Below are 15,702 nucleotides of genomic sequence, written 5' to 3'. Positions count from 1 at the left end.
ATCCCTGACCTGTCTGGTGCATCATTTGGGCTTTATGATGCTGTTTGCTCTCTAATGTTCTTCAACAAACCTTTGAAACTCTTTACAGAACCCCTGTATTTATACTGGGATTCAGTTACACAAGATTTTATTAAGGGTAAGAGTGAAGGGGACTGAGTACAAATAGATCGCAAACTGTTTTGTTATTGGTAGAAAATTATGTAAACCATACATCATTTTCATTTAGATTGCTTTCACGTGAAAACCCCCCCCACAAAAGTATTTGGTAAAAATGTACAAAAATGCAATAAAGCTCAATAGTTATAAAAAGGTTTTTCAAGCAGTACACAGAGAGTTAGGAAAAATAACTGCAGCGGCCACAGAGAAAGGTATGTGTGTTTTTACTTTGGGGTATGGGGGGGGTTATGATCGTAAGGAGGAAGTGTCACAAATCGAGTGCGAGCTAAACCTTTTCCACTGACAGCCAAATCAATGGAGCAGGTCTTTCACTTCCTCGGCCTGACACACAAAAAGCATTTTTATGCTAGATCAAATCACATCACTCTCTGTCACCACCACTCACTCGGACAAAGCCTTGTCCAGCCCTCCACCCGGCTTCAGTTTGGAAAAATTGACAGATATTTGCTTCATTTTGCACAAAGCCGCCTCATGATTTAAGTGAATATTGATGCCCCTCTCTGTGCCTCTTTCCCTCTTCAATTCCTTACATCTCATATCCTCTCACGCCCTCACCCCTCTGATCCTCCACCCCCGTTCCACCTCTTTCTCTCTCTGCAGGCTTTCGCTTCCTTAAATGTGGTGTTTAGCGTCGTTTAGCGTGGTCAGGGAGCATGAAAAATGTGACACTTTCCCAGCCGCGGCCGGCTCACGCTCGGGCGCATCCCCATTGTGTCTCTACATTGTTGTGGGTGATTTCTCCTCTGCAGAAGCTCTACTGTATGAAACGCTCATGCCTGTCTGAGCTTTGGCATGCTCCAGTTATGCTGTAGTGTGGCTGCATTAGCAAGCAAAAAGAGGGGGGCGCGGGGTGGGGTGGAGGCATAAGAGGCGAAGGTGGGGGTCAGGAATGAGTGATAAAAATGGGAGGGGGACTGCAGAGAGCACATGAAGAAATCCTCATGACTGAAGCGAGGTAATAGATAAAGAAAGATCGGAGGAAATAAAAAGAGATTGAGAGTCATACCCCTGAGAGGAAATATCTTTGTTTTGAATACTTTTGCATGTGTTCCTCTCCAACTATTACGTTCTACAAGATTGCGCGGGCGGTTAGCGACTAAGCCCACTCTCGCTGTACCTTGGAATAAATCGCTGTCTCCATGACCTCTCCATCTCTGTACCAGGTGATCTCAGCTGCAGGTTTGGCTCCCGAGGCTCTGCAGGTAAGGTTGTGTGGTGTGTGGGCCTTCAGACGAACAACGGGGCCGCCTTCCACCACGGGGTCAGAGGGTGGAACTGTGGAGCAGAGCAAAAACATACCACTCAGAAACAAAACAGCAAGATCCAGGCGAGTACACAGCCAGGCTGATGCTTGCTGTAGCTTTTAGCTCAGTGTCAGTGTATGACTATATCTTCTTGCTAGCGAGCGTCTGTTAACAAGGTGTAGCCTTATACAAGAAAAAAGACCAAGAACAGTTGTTAGTTGGCGGCGGGGAAAGAAAAAGAAACACTCAACCTTATTTATTTCCTTTCTGGGGACTAGCATTATTACTCTATTTGCTCCCACTGTTGCAGACTGATGTTTCAGCCGAATTGCTTATTTGTTCATTTATTTGCATGGTTTCGCACGCACCACTGGCAAGCCGAGCGTGCCACCCCTGATGAAGGCGTCTATCTCCCCCGACCAATAAGAGAAGGCGTAAACATGGGGTTTGTGCTGGCCTTTCTCGCACCCTCCGCCGAACCAATTTCGCTGTGTGTATCTGAATTGTCAGAGGTCCTTCCGTTGCCGCGGCACGGACACTAATGGAATCCGAGCGCTAGGTGATTTTAATTTCCATGCCGATTCCCCTGACTGCACTCCCACCGTTGACTCCTTTGACTGTGCAGGATTGCTTTGGTCTCATCTGGCCACATTGATTTATACACACACACACACACCCCCACGCACCCCTACACAAAAATGAGGGCGGTTGCACACGCGACGCAGGAAAGCCCCACTTCCTTTTTGATAGTCACATCCTCACAAACAGCTAAACTGCATTTTGATTTTATTTCTGTGTGTATTTCATAGACATGAGGATCATGAACCACTAGCCAGAGTCTTTTCCAGGAGGGGTGACAGTTTTTCATTGACTTCCGTGACTTGACATGCTATGTATTTCTACATAGGGAGAGCTGCAGACTGATTTGCTCTGCACAGCTGTGAAACTATACAAGAAAGGTGGACAGATGAGCATTCACAATTTCTTTATCTATTTACAGTGCCTTGTATTCACACCCATGTCACACTTTATGTCATTACAGTCGGAAATTACATTTATTTTATTGAGATTTTTTGTCCCACTATTATTAACCAATTGTGAAGTGGAAGGAACAATATACATGGTTGTCAGAATACTACACAAATAAAAATCACGTAAACACGTATTGTTTACACCTGTATGTCTGAAACTGAATTATTGTCCAATTTTCTATGATAGACATGATTGTAGTTACCTGAGCTGTAGCTCACTGCAGTTCCTCCAGAGCTACCAGAAACCTCTAGACTGCTTCTCTGATTTATGCTGTTCCCTTCGGTTAAGATGACGTCTATGTCTTGGTAGGTTGTCAGTTTGTGCTGCAATTTTTCCAAATCTGAATCCTAACACTCCTTTAAACATCTAAACTGCCTCTCTAAGCTGTCTGGGGAGTTCCTTGGTCCCTATCATACTGTAATGTTCTCTAACAAACCTGGAGAGAGCAGTTGTATATGCTAATGGTTAATTGCACACTGGTGGACACTTACTTACTAATTAGGTGACCTAAGAAGGCAGCCACATGGTTATATTTACTGTTTTCATAGTAAAGGGGGATGGATACTAATTCAAGCCACGTTTTTGAGATTCTTGTGAAAATGTTCAACTGAATGCATAATTTTTCTTTCACTTTGCTGCTTTGTGTAGGGTTGTGACATAAAACACCTCCCAAAAGTATACTGAAGCTGATTGAAATGTTTCAAGTTGTGAAAGCGTCGAGGGGGTTTGAGTACTTTTGTTCTATTTCAATACTGAGTGTGACTTCTCTACCTAGCCAACCCAGTCTCCAGTATTTGACACTTTGCCTCCGTGGCAACAAATAAATAACAGAATGGCCGACTTTGTGACACAATTTGCCACAACTGCTCTGCATAAACTCTTCCTTTGAGTTTCTCCCTCCTTATAAGGATTATTTGCTTATGTAGTAATTTATAGACTATTGACAGGACTAATTAATGGAGTGGTATTCCTTTGCATGCCACCAGATGCCAGCAGCACCTAACCGACTCCCATAAGGTCTGTCACTTCTAATCCTCCCTACTCTGACCATATCCCCCCACCCCCTTCCTCCACTTCTGAATGTCTGTGTGAAGAAGTAGATCACTCACATCACGTTAATGTACAAAACCGCCCTGCGCTTGATAGATGTTGTGGCTTGCTGCAAAATGTGCTAACTGTGCAGATATGGACCTTCAAGCAACTGTGCGAGTCATTTGTGACTGCAGCAATCACATTATCTTGGACCTGTACAGTCTCAATTATTGCCACTGAGAGTAAAGGCGTTTCCCCTCTTTTTTTTGCTGAGCTTTGCTTGGCACTTCCTTAAGACGCGTTTTTGCAGTATACAACAAAATCTTATCTCAGTCTGTACAGAAGAAGTGAATAACATATACAAACGATAAGTTTTAAACAACCTTATAGTGATGTGAAGTGTATTTGACCCTTTATAGCTGTTTTTGTTTTAGCTTTTTTGTCGAACTTAAATGTTTCATTATCAGTTTCAGTAAATTTTATCATCTTTCAAAAATAACCTGGGTAAATACTAAATGCAATTGTTAATTGATAATTTTATTCATTAAAGAAGAATGACAGTCCACATTAACCAGCCTTTATGTGAAAAAGAAGTACGGTATTTGCTCTGTAAACTGGTTCTGTCACCCTTGGAGGCAACAGTTGCACTTAGATGTTTGTTTTACATAGTTGTCATTTTGTCCCACTCTTCTTTGCAGAATTGGACACACTCGGAAAAGATAAATTACCTGTTTAGGGTCACATGAGGACTTAAGGATTTAAGTCTGGACTTTGACTAGGCCTATGCAAACTCTTCACTTTGGTAATTTATTAGGGCATTCTCAAATTTCTTTTTAGATCAGTGCATAATGTACTGCTTTTTGAGAACTTTTTGTCAACTTATTGTTTTAGACAGGTTTGATTTAAGTGTTAAACTAAGGATAGCTTGGATAGCTGTTTAACCATTGTAAAGGAAAACATCATTTAAAAACTGCGTTCTTGATTTACTTTTTTGTTGTTGTGTGAAGTTGGTTGGATTATCTCAAATGTCTATTTGTGACAAAAAAGACTAAAAAATGTAACAGCAACATATAATCTGCTACCTAACGCAGGTTTAAAAAACATCCAAGAAAGTTAGGAAGTGTGACCATTTTCTTACAGACAACTAAGACCCGAGCTCATGAATTGAATCCTAACACACCAGACACATCATTGAGTTGAAGATCTGAATATTCTATAAAGCGATTTTTTTTGTTTTTCCTGGAGTCTTGAAAATTACACTTGTCTTTCTGCCTTGGTGTTTTGTGATAAAGACACTCCCCTGATTTTTTTCCCCCCTCCTCTTCTCTTTCAAAGCTCTGCCAGCCTGCAGACCCTGGCACAAGAGCTGGCTGGGAGGATCATGAGTGAGCTGTGTATCTTACCTAGTACAGTGAGCTTGGCACGGTGGGAGCGGAGCGCTGCCTGTGTAGCCTGACACTCATACACCGCGTCATCCGCCAACTCCGCTGAATCGATCAGCAAGCTGTGCTCGCCTGATAGCGGGTCGCCCATTAAGGAATAGCGCGTCCAGCCTGCATGAAGCCAGCACAGAGAATAGAGTTAGAAGTAAACAATTCGAGCAACAACAAACACATATTTAAAAGGAGTAAAAAATAACCAGGCTGCTGCTCTGAACAAAGGGGGAAAAAGAGGTGTAAAAGCTCTTTATAAAGCACAAGTGAAAAGCATACAGCACCTTACAGGGGCCAGGCATTTAACTGTTGTGTTAGCACAGTGGCATGAGGCTTGAAACACAACACGTAAGAGGGCTGCTGCATGAGGAGGTTGTCCTTTAAACACAGACACAATAAAGATGGGGTTGCTAAGGTCAAGAGGAAGCCTCTCCGCTTTCTCACTACGCTGCTACACATTTAAATGTCAGTGCGTGACAAAAGCCAATTGATTATCCACCTTCCTACCAGACTCTTAAAATGCTAAGCAACAAATTAAAGTTTGGTGTGTGCAGCGGGAGCCGATCTGTCAGCGGTGCGTTCTCCCCTCGCCATTCATTTGTGTAAAAACCCCAACGGCTGACAGAGAGGGAGCTGATTTCTAATGAGACCGGGCATTGATCGCAACAAGACCCGATGAGACACAGAGGACAATAAATACAGAGAGCAGGAGGAAGGAGGGGGCAACAGAAACAAGGGTAGTGACCGTACCTGGTAGGTCTCTCTCTCCACCCAATGCCAGTCCATCTTTGGTCCACTGGACCATTCCTCTGTAACCCACAATCACACAAGGCAAAGTCACGGACTGGCCCTGCACCACCACCTGGTCCTGGGGCTGCTGGGAGAAGTAGGCTGCTTTGGTGGCTGCTGGAAGACAAAAATAAAAAGGACAATGTGAAAATCATTTCCCAGCTAGTAAAATAGAAAAAACACAGAATCGGCCATCAGTTGTCTTGTACTGAGGAATGCCAGTAGTTTTTATTTTTCACTTAAACAATTTTACACCAACAATAACAACACAGCTGGGTGACAAAGTATAGATATCAACCGCATAGATTGAAAAGGGACAAAGTTGCACTAAAAAAAAATAAAATAAAGCAAACTGTTCTCGTTGAGGATCAGTGACATCATAAGCGACACAACGGATAAATTTAACTCTTCAACAAACGGAGTGACTGATTTGACATGGGAGTCTGACAGCTTTCAAGTTGTATTAAAGTTGAAGACGGTCCCACTCTTTATGCTAAAGTCAGATTGTGTCTCTTCTTGTCATAGGAAACACAGCGATATCATCTGACATCAGTAAAATACTGATTTTTTTTTTTTAACAGATTTCGATATAGATTTTTTTTAAGATTTCCTGACTGTAGTGATCTTTATTCGTCAGTAAGTTGACAGAAAATTGGGTTGTGAGAGCTGGTCAATGGGTCCGGGACTCTAAACTGCATCGGCCATATAGAAAACCGAGGCCTCCGTACATGAGTTGTGCGCTTCACCCCTGTGCCACATTGTTCTCCTGATATAGATTTTAAATAATAGAAGCATTTTAGTTCTAAGGGTTTCAAAGTTCTCTTAGGATCTAAAGTTTGACTGATGACATCCACAAGGTGGAAGAGCAACTTTTATTAGCATTCACGAGAGATTCTGAAGTTGCACTTAAGCAGCAAAAGGATTCAACCTAATTTGATTCCACTGTCACACAAGCCACAATGCTGCTGTAGATGGAGAAGCTGAAGCAGAAGTCAACAATCACAATGATCATTCTGTGATCATCTGAACCTTACAGCATGCATTTGTGTTTTCACAACTCTCACAAGAGAATGAACATACCCACCTTGTGTAGGTTTTTTTTTCTTTATAAAGAACTCTAAGAAAAAGAGTCAGCAGTACCCCATTTCTTATTCAACTGTTTCAAAAGACCATATGGTTATATGCTTACTGACATGAAGAGAAAACACACTTCTGGGGAGAAAAATCTGCCACTCTTTAAATGTGCTTTTCTGTAAAAATGGATGTTAAACAATCAAAACTCCATTAAAGTTCCCGGGGGAACCATCCGTTTGAGCCTGCTGAAAGTCAGTGGAGACACCTGCTGCCGTCTCGCTGCTGTGTTTAAGCAAAAGGCGCACGCGCTCCCTCCGGATTGGCTGGCTTGCCTTCACACACATGCCGAAGCGCAGCGTGAATACGGATACTTGGCTCCAACTGTTTGTGCCACTATGCTAAAGATTGAGTATTACAAATCCTACTGGCAGGGGAAAGATGGCAAAACTCCAGAGGTAACTAATCCATAGGGGGAAGGTAGGTGGTGAGAAGGAGAGGAGAGGCAGTTGGTTGGTTATCTTCGCAGGGTGCCTGTGTGAGTTGGGAAAGGGACTTATAAAAAAAAAAAACCTTCCCTCTTTCAGCGTCTCCACTTCTTTGTTGCACAGTGCAGAAAAGAAGGAAAAGGGGGGATGAAGGAAGATAAAGACGGGTCCTATTCAGCCAGTGCTAAGCCCCCCCTTTTTAACTGCTTCTCTTGGTGGGAGCGCTTAAACAGACAGCCCCCCCCTGCCTCCAATAGCAAAGAAAGCCACTGAAAGGAGGGCAACATACGGCGGCCAGAGACGCGCTATTGTCCCCTTGTCCCTCTCTTTTAATAGGCCTCTTCATTTCCAATCAATCCTCCTAAATGCAAGTTTAATAGCTTTTCAATAGCAGCTTTTCCCCCAGAGGGTGGATGGGATTTTCTCTCAGTCTCACTCTTTTCTTCATCTCTTCTCACTCCATTCTCTGTTTTTTTTAACTCCAGTTTGAAATGGGAGGGGGCTTCCCAGATTGTTGGCACTGTTTATTCCCCACTCAATTACCCACTTCATCTCCGGGTGCACCCTGGACTGAACCTCCCCCCTCTCCTCCTTCACCCTTTCAGCCCACCTCCCGCCAGTGTCACACAACATCACAATTAAAGATGCCAAACAGTGAGCTCATCAAGAACGAGAGTTCATCCCCAACACATCGTGGTTCTCAGCATCCCTCTTAAAACCCATTTTCACTTCCACCCATTGTCTCTCACTCCCCCATCTGGCCCCCAGGATGTGTTAATAGTTTATTAGGCGGAAAAAAAAACAAAAAGCGTTCTAATATTCTCTCCCTGTGCATCACTTTTTCAAAATGCGAGTGAGCAGTGGGTGCAAACAGGTAGGCAGTATGTGTATCACGCACTCTGGATCAAAAGAGGCCAATTTTAGAGCACCAATGAGAAGTGTAGCGTCTTCGAGCTCAGTCTATTAGGCATTTACCGAAGGCTGGAATTTTCCCGTCATACTCTTAAAAAATATATATTTCTTTTTTCTTATTTGCGTGTCTCGAACATGCTGCCTTTATGAGCTTCTGTGTGTTTCCTTTTTCTCTCCTTGCAAAGTGAGCTGAGGATTTTCCTCCCCATGCTTGCAGCAGTGCAAACATTGATTGCAATTAAGTTTCTCGCCCAGAATATCTAAATGTTTACAATGGGTAATAATTCACTGCATTGGTTGATTGTTAAGATGGATTACATGCACTGAATTGTTTCTCTTTACCTCGCCCACATACCATTTTTCATGCTCGCAAATGGCAATTAACGCCACGCGCACACATATATGTGCAGCTATACAAACATAAAGCGCCGAGCATGTGCTGTAGAGAGTGTTCTTTTTCACCCTATAAGTGATTCATGGCTCTCTAGATCCCTTATTGAAAACGCTGAACAGAACATCTCGACTGGCTAATGACTCATGCCAGATTCCTTTAATTCCTCCTTGCTGAATTAGACAATTCTTTGACGGTGTATTAGCAGCTTAATTACATGAATACATTTCTGACGTGGGGGAAAAAGGAACAGAACCAGACAAAGAATTGGTGGTGAAGGAGCAAGTAGAAAAAAATAAGATGTGGGTGTGAAGAGGCTTGTTCTCTGTGGGCTGCTGTGTCACGCACTTGTGCTCAAGTACACAAACTGTACTGCTCTGAGTGTTTTTTTCCCCAAACTAAACATGGGGAGCTTGAATACTGAAAAAAACCTGAAATTTTCTTGAAACACTTCTGCTGTTCATCCATTCATCCATCCTTTTTTCAGAGACCAGGGTATGAGGTAACAATTCCCCATACCGATAGGGTAGGCTTCAACAGTCCAAGGGTTGCAGTTTTGATTCCCGCTCAGTCATTATTTACTTGGGCAAGACACTTTACCTGTATTGCCTGCTGGTGGTGGTCAGAGGAGCCCTGGTGCATGGCAGCCTCGCTTCTGTCAGACTGACCCAGGACAGGTGTGGCTACTATCCAGTAGCATGCCATCATCAGTGTGTGAACATGTTTGCGATTGAATGAATCACTGAATGTAGTGTAAAGCTCTCTGGCGTCTAGTGACTTGAAAAGGCGCTAGATAAGGGCCATTGTAGTGTAAAGCGGTTTGGAGCCCTCGTATTTGATAAAGCTCTATACAACACCGGAGCCACAACGAACTGTCAAAATCTAGTTATCAAGCCACTGCTCTATCGTGCTACTGTTGATGAAAAGGACAACATTATGTACCATTGACAACACTTCCAGGGTCTCATTATTTCAATTACAATCTATTTCTTGTGGCCATAGATAAAGGTTGAACAACTGATGGATCAATAAGCAAAAGCTTTTCTCTGGTGGTCAACCTGGAGCATTTGCAGAATACAGCAGGTGAGGCCCCAATCTATACTGCTTCAGCCTGCAATGAAGAAGATACCTGACCTGACCGTCAAACTGAAAGAAGCAATCCACTGTTTTCTAGTTAAGAACTATGGCCTCATATTCAGAAAACGTGACTCTCATCCTGGCCACTTCAAATTCTGCTATTAACCAATCTATTGCTTCCCAAAGACAACAGCTGTAAAATGCAAATAGCACTACATCATCCGTATGATTAAGAACATTAAGTTGCCAAAGCAGACATCCTGTTCCTTATGTATCTACCTCAAACAGGGTAGGAAAAAAGCAGCATCCCTGGTGAAACCAAAGCACACTGGGATCATGATCGACTTTGTGCTGAGAATAGGTTTTCCATATTCCTGCATCACCCTTTCAAATGAAGGCCCTGAGGGACACATTGGTGAACTTTCTTGAGAACTATAAAACACCTGAGGACTCGACAACCAAATTTTCATGACCACCATCAGCAACATAATGAAGTTGAAAAACTGGTTCCTAAATTTACTGCACAAATAAAACATCTGTAGCAGATATTAGTTTAATAGGCTACCTTACGGAGGTAAAAATGTGTAAGGGTGATTATAGTTATTCATGCTCACTTCAACATTACATCCAGCAAGATCTCAAAGCAACAAAATTTATTGCATTCATTATGTTTCTGTCCTTGTTTCATGTCTAGTGTGTGTTTTTCATCTCCTGGTAACAAGGTCAATGCATGTGTGGTCTGTTAAATTTTAATCTGGATTTCTTAAAATGGGATATCATTTCACACTGCCCGATATACATGAGACCAAGTTTATGTGGATTTATGGCTGATGGCAAGAGCCGGCTATGTTGGTTTTTTGTTTGTTTTTTTTTCCCTGTTGAGAAATGTGCTGTGTTTATATCTGTTTCTGCGAGCATGCATCTGAATATGTGAATGAGCATGTAGGACAGGACATACATTAATATGGACATCAACTTGTCAGGCACCAGCGGGCACATTTAGCGGATGCTTTGACACACTGACTTTGCTGTCACATGGTTGGAGCTAAGTGCAGCAGAGCTTCCTCCCAGACTTGACCATCACCTACTAAAGAGCTTTACGTTGACCCCGGCACTTGCCTGCACTCCCTCTTTCAAATCATCTGATACGTTCAGATTAAGAGGGATCAGGACAAGATGGACAGATGTCAGCAATGATCTGTTCAATGCTGGACACGTGCCTTGATCAAATTAGACTTTTTTTCTGTGCGTAAGCACAAGCACCGATGCTAAAAACAGGAGGAAGAGTTAATGGCACTGGAGATGACCTTTAGAGAAAATATAAATCCAACACACATAGCACATTTACTGGCAAGTCACCACAGTAACTGCTGGATGTAAAAAATGCACCCAAGGCTGTTAGTTAATTTAACAGGAGGCCATGTCCTTCAAATAAACCACTAAGTAATACAAGACTACACTCCCTGTTCATATTTCCCTTGTTTTGCATCAACACTCGGCTGAATACATTTCCGAGAGAGATGCTCCATCTCGCACAGCCATTTTACTCTATGACCTCAATCAAATTCAGTTCAAGGAGGCCAATTGCCACAATCTGGGGTCTGTAAATACAAGTGCTACCCAGTTTTACTGGTTGATGTAAACTGTGCTTTGGTAAGTCAAAATCTTTTTTAAAATGTCAGGAAAGCGTTGGGAAACCAGAGTACAATCTACCATAGCTCGATTTTTCCATAAAAAAGGCAAACATAAAAATATGAGAAGGATAAAGAGGACTCTAGAATACAGCAATTGGTGGGAAAATAATCTTTTAACTTGGAATAAACAACCTTTTTTCCTAAATGGTATCCATTGTGCCTTGTCTAGATAAGGCTTCTAAATCGAGCTGGAAAAGGGGAACTCTGCGTGGAATTATTATCCCTTTGTTTTGAGCTGAGCTCTTTTGTCTTTCTTTCCCTGTGTGAAAGCACTTGTGCGTATATGCGTGTACAAAGCAGACAGTCGTACTGAGCGGCTGCACCAAAGAGTCCCAAAGGGGATACTGCACCCATCTCATATTTGATCTGGCTACTAAGCTCATTAGCGTGACTCCTACAGAACTTCTGAGAGCTCGAAGGGGGCTAACAACAGATACCACCCACTGGCTTGCAGCAATGTGGCACCAAAAACACATGAGCTCAATGTGTAAGAACCTCTGTTCTTTCCTTCAGCTTCGGATTGTCGCAGACAGCTTCAGCTTGCGTCTTTGCAGACGGCGTTGTCTCTAATGGTGCCCATGCACACTCAGTTCTATCCCTTTCTCTCCCACGCTGCATTCCAACTAACCCTACCACCCACCCTTCCGTTCTCACTATCTTTTCTCCCATTCTGCGTTTTTGTGCCCAAATTGCACTCTAACAGCTTTTTAAGAGCTGTTTTGCCAGAGTTTAATCCGCCTAGCCTCCCCTTTCAGCCTTTATTCCATTGTGAAAATCTTGGCTCAGGCCCGGGTGATTTTTAGAGAGTGGACCAGTTTATCCACCCGCCAGAAAACTCCTCACCCCCCGCTGCTCTACTGATACCCCCACCCGGGGCAATTTCCTCCAGTCCTACATCCATCTACAATCCATTGCCATCGGCTCACTGCTCTGCTTACTGCGCATATGTCTGCAGCCAGTGAGGCATGATCCCTGAAATCAATGGCTAGCAGGCCCTCCTTGAACATTATATAAGGTGTTACTAATTGTTGGTTTGTTTCTCTTGGGCTCTTCTGCCATCGCTCTGCATTTCTAGACTGTCAGCTGTCATCTTCTGCCAGACTCCCCTAAAACATTCTCTTCCTCTTTGCTGTCTTGGATCCCTCTGTCCCTTTTTCTTTTGCTCTTTGAATTCATGGTGTGAAAATCACAGGGGTTTATGTCAGCTTGTCAACACAACACTCAAGAAAGCAGGTTAGAAAGGGAGCAGCAGGGGGTGGGGGGAAAGGAGCCATATGTTAGAAAGATAAAAAAAAAAGGCAAGGTAAAAATGGAAAAAAGTTTTTTTTTTCCATTCTGTCAACTTGTAGTTGCAAAGAAGCAAGTCAGAGGCAGGTGGTTGTGGTGCAGCAGGGGGGCGATTGATGGAATGCTGTAATCAGCCTGTCTCCAAGGCCGTCACCGCGAGGCTTTTCCCCGCTGCGACGGGGTGCTGCACACATCAGGGCAGCAGTGAGGCTGATCGCACGGGCGAGCAGCCGCAGACTCATGCACTAAGTAGCTGCTCCAACAGTTTGCAGTGGATAGTGAAATAGAGTGGTATGCATGCAAGAAGAAAAAGTGAAAAAGGAGGGTGGGGTGGGGTGGTCAAAGAGTGCTGATGTGACACAGTCAGCATGTGAGCGCATGTGAATGATTCGCGCAGTCACCGTGCTGCAGTGTCTTGACAACCTGCCACGCGTATATGCACGATCACCCTTGTGGTCCCGTATCTTCAGGGTTTTGAGTAGGCAGAAGCGTCTCCTTCTGCATAATTCTAGTATGGCTTTTAAACACCCCCCACACACCCTTTCTTCCCTTCAAATACACACACACTAAAGCCCCGAGCCAGAGAGCTGAGAGCTGACTCCGTGCAGACAGATAGCAAGTGACTGGCTGGCTGGCTGGCAGCAGGACAGGAAACAAAAAGCCATGTGGAAAAAAAAAAAAAAAAAAACGGGAAGAAAAAGGAGAGGAGGGGGTCTGCGGTGGTGGTATGAAATTGTCTGTACACATCAGCTTGCTGTGTTGACAAGATGTTGATTGAGCTAGTCTTGTCATTTCGCTCCTGCTCACCCCCTGGTGTTTTTCTCAGCAAGACAGCTGCTGGCTGGATGTGTGTCACAGTTCCAGCCCTTTTCCACCCTCCACCCCCTTCCCTGCATCTTCTCTCCACTCCATTCCAGTTTCTCATCCTCCCTCTCCTTTTTTTACCAGTGCTTGGATGGAGGGACTTTCACTACAATTTACTGTGCTTTTAATCATTATCTTCTTGTGTTTTAAAAAAAAAAAAAATTATTGAAAGCCCTGCTTTAGTGTATGTGCAATAGCTAACATGGTGGATAAAACGGTGCACAACATGTGGTCGAGAGATGGCTCAGAGATGGAAAAGGAATTGGGACTGTACCCAGGCATTAAGTGAGAAAAGCTACTACATTGGACTTCCAGGCCAGGTGGGGGCCACCAAGAGCATTTGACTCAAGTAAAATATTGAAAAATCTAAGCGATTCAAATATGTGGCTTGTTAAGAATCTGCCAAAATTTAGGTTTTTGAGGAGCAAATTTTAAGAAAAGTAAAATTCGTAACATTTTTCGCACCACTGAAAAGAATCTTAAATGTTGCTCATAACATAAATCATATTTCACACCAATGCAAATGCAAAAAAAAAAAACCATTAAAAAAGCATAATTGAGAACTCTTTTCCAACTCTAGATACAGAAGTGAACTAATCTCTATCACTTATTATTGTAGATATTTATTTAGTAAATAAAAACTGCAATTTGTGACGCAAAACAAATTCTGCTTAGGGGCCCAAGTCATTCTTGGGTTGCTGTGATGACGGGTAATACAAGTTAGCATACAAAAAAAAATAAAAGAAAAAAATACAGATGAAAAATGTATACAACAAACAAGGAAGAGATTTTTTTAAAAGTAAATTACATTTGTCTTTATGTGTCATATTTTGCAATTGCTTTAGAAATGAAAACAGGAATTCTTTCAACATAGATTTTGTAGAGAGACTCAGAGCTTTATGCTCTGGGGTATCAATTAATTTAGTCATGGGATTTGTGGCCTGCTCTTCCTAATTGAGCCCAGTGGAGACCCCCTTGGCTTCCCGCAATAGGAAGTAGTGTGTTTCATAATTAATACTCCCTCCTTTATTATTATTATTATTTTTTTTAATGAGGGTGGTATTGCTGTAAATGTATGCATCTCATTAGCATGAAAGGGCCATCTATTGCATTGTTCGCTCCTGCAGTGTTTGCTTCAAGTGAGATGAATAAGAGACAACCTCATTCAGAAGCAGCGGTGGCACACCAAAGTCAGAGCTGCCCTTTTGTGTGTGTTTGAATATAATACACAGCTAGCTCAATGAGAGTCTCATTAGTGTTGTTTAATATGTGTGCTTTTTAAAGCTTAGAGGTTAATACCCGACTTGCCTCTATTTCATTGGAGTTCTCTTTAATTTGATGCATAATTTTCTTTTTTTATTTTATTTTTTCTGAAGAGTCTCTTCACACAAAGCAGCTGAGCTGTGTTGTGAACCCTGCATCGGACAGAAACACAAAGGCAAACAAACACTTCTAATTAAACGTGTTGAAAATGGTTCTTGTCACTCTCCCTCTCGTGTTCGTTCCACATTGCTGAACATATTTCAGAACTATCCTATCGCCCCCATCTCTCCATCCAGGGACTATAACTCTTGGCGATTAAACAAATTACCTCCTCACCCAGAGGAGTTGTGGCTTCAGTGGAAACAATGAGAGTGTGATTCACAGAGCTGCCACCTCTCTGGTTCTTACACTCTTCAAACTTGCTTGCTTGGGCTGTTTTCTTTTGGAGGGTGGGAGGGGATTTCTCTTATGTGGACGTAGACTCCCTCGCTAATATTTTCAGCGAGCATAATGTTGAAGTGATGGCTCAGAATTTATGAAAAGAGGTTATGGTGAATTGTGAAATGAGACTAAATTAAAATTATTTCTCATCTAAAGTCTGTCTGGTACTGTGGTATAGATAGATTTTTGTCTGCTGTAGTAAGTGCATGCAATTAACCCAGGGTATGAAGGTGAGTGTTTTAAGCTTGACACCCTGTTTTAGCTGTGCTTGAAGAAAGAAAAGAAGTCATTCCTGCATTGTGTGGATACAGTGGCTGAAAAACGGTAGTTGACAGATGATGTAGAGTGTAGCAGGTGTAGTTACAGAAAATCATGACCAAAACATTATTTACAAAAATCCTAAACTAATAACTCAACAGTTGACCTCATGAAAGCAAACAAAACTAAAGCCAACCAAATTATACATCAAGTGCACCCAGTTATACTGACTTGACTCTCTTTAGACTG

At 42.7% G+C, this 15,702-nt stretch overlaps 1 protein-coding gene across 4 annotated transcripts in view; it reads right to left on the bottom strand.

Annotated features, from left to right (window-relative positions):
• Positions 1–15,702, bottom strand: part of kirrel3l (kirre like nephrin family adhesion molecule 3, like) — a 44,658-nt gene that overhangs the window by 11,716 nt on the left and 17,240 nt on the right. For all 4 annotated transcript variants that reach the window (XM_032557219.1, XM_032557227.1, XM_032557233.1 and 1 more), the window contains exons 2-4: positions 5,669–5,824; positions 4,889–5,038; positions 1,295–1,452 (exon numbers count right to left, since the gene is read on the bottom strand). In XM_032557219.1, the coding sequence (XP_032413110.1) occupies positions 1,295–1,452; positions 4,889–5,038; positions 5,669–5,824 (464 nt within the window). The remainder of the gene's footprint in view (positions 1–1,294; positions 1,453–4,888; positions 5,039–5,668; positions 5,825–15,702) is intronic.

The sequence above is a fragment of the Xiphophorus hellerii genome, chromosome 3 (assembly GCF_003331165.1).
Source record: "Xiphophorus hellerii strain 12219 chromosome 3, Xiphophorus_hellerii-4.1, whole genome shotgun sequence".
NCBI lineage: Eukaryota > Metazoa > Chordata > Actinopteri > Cyprinodontiformes > Poeciliidae > Xiphophorus > Xiphophorus hellerii.
This window is presented reverse-complemented; position numbering and strand designations above follow the sequence as displayed.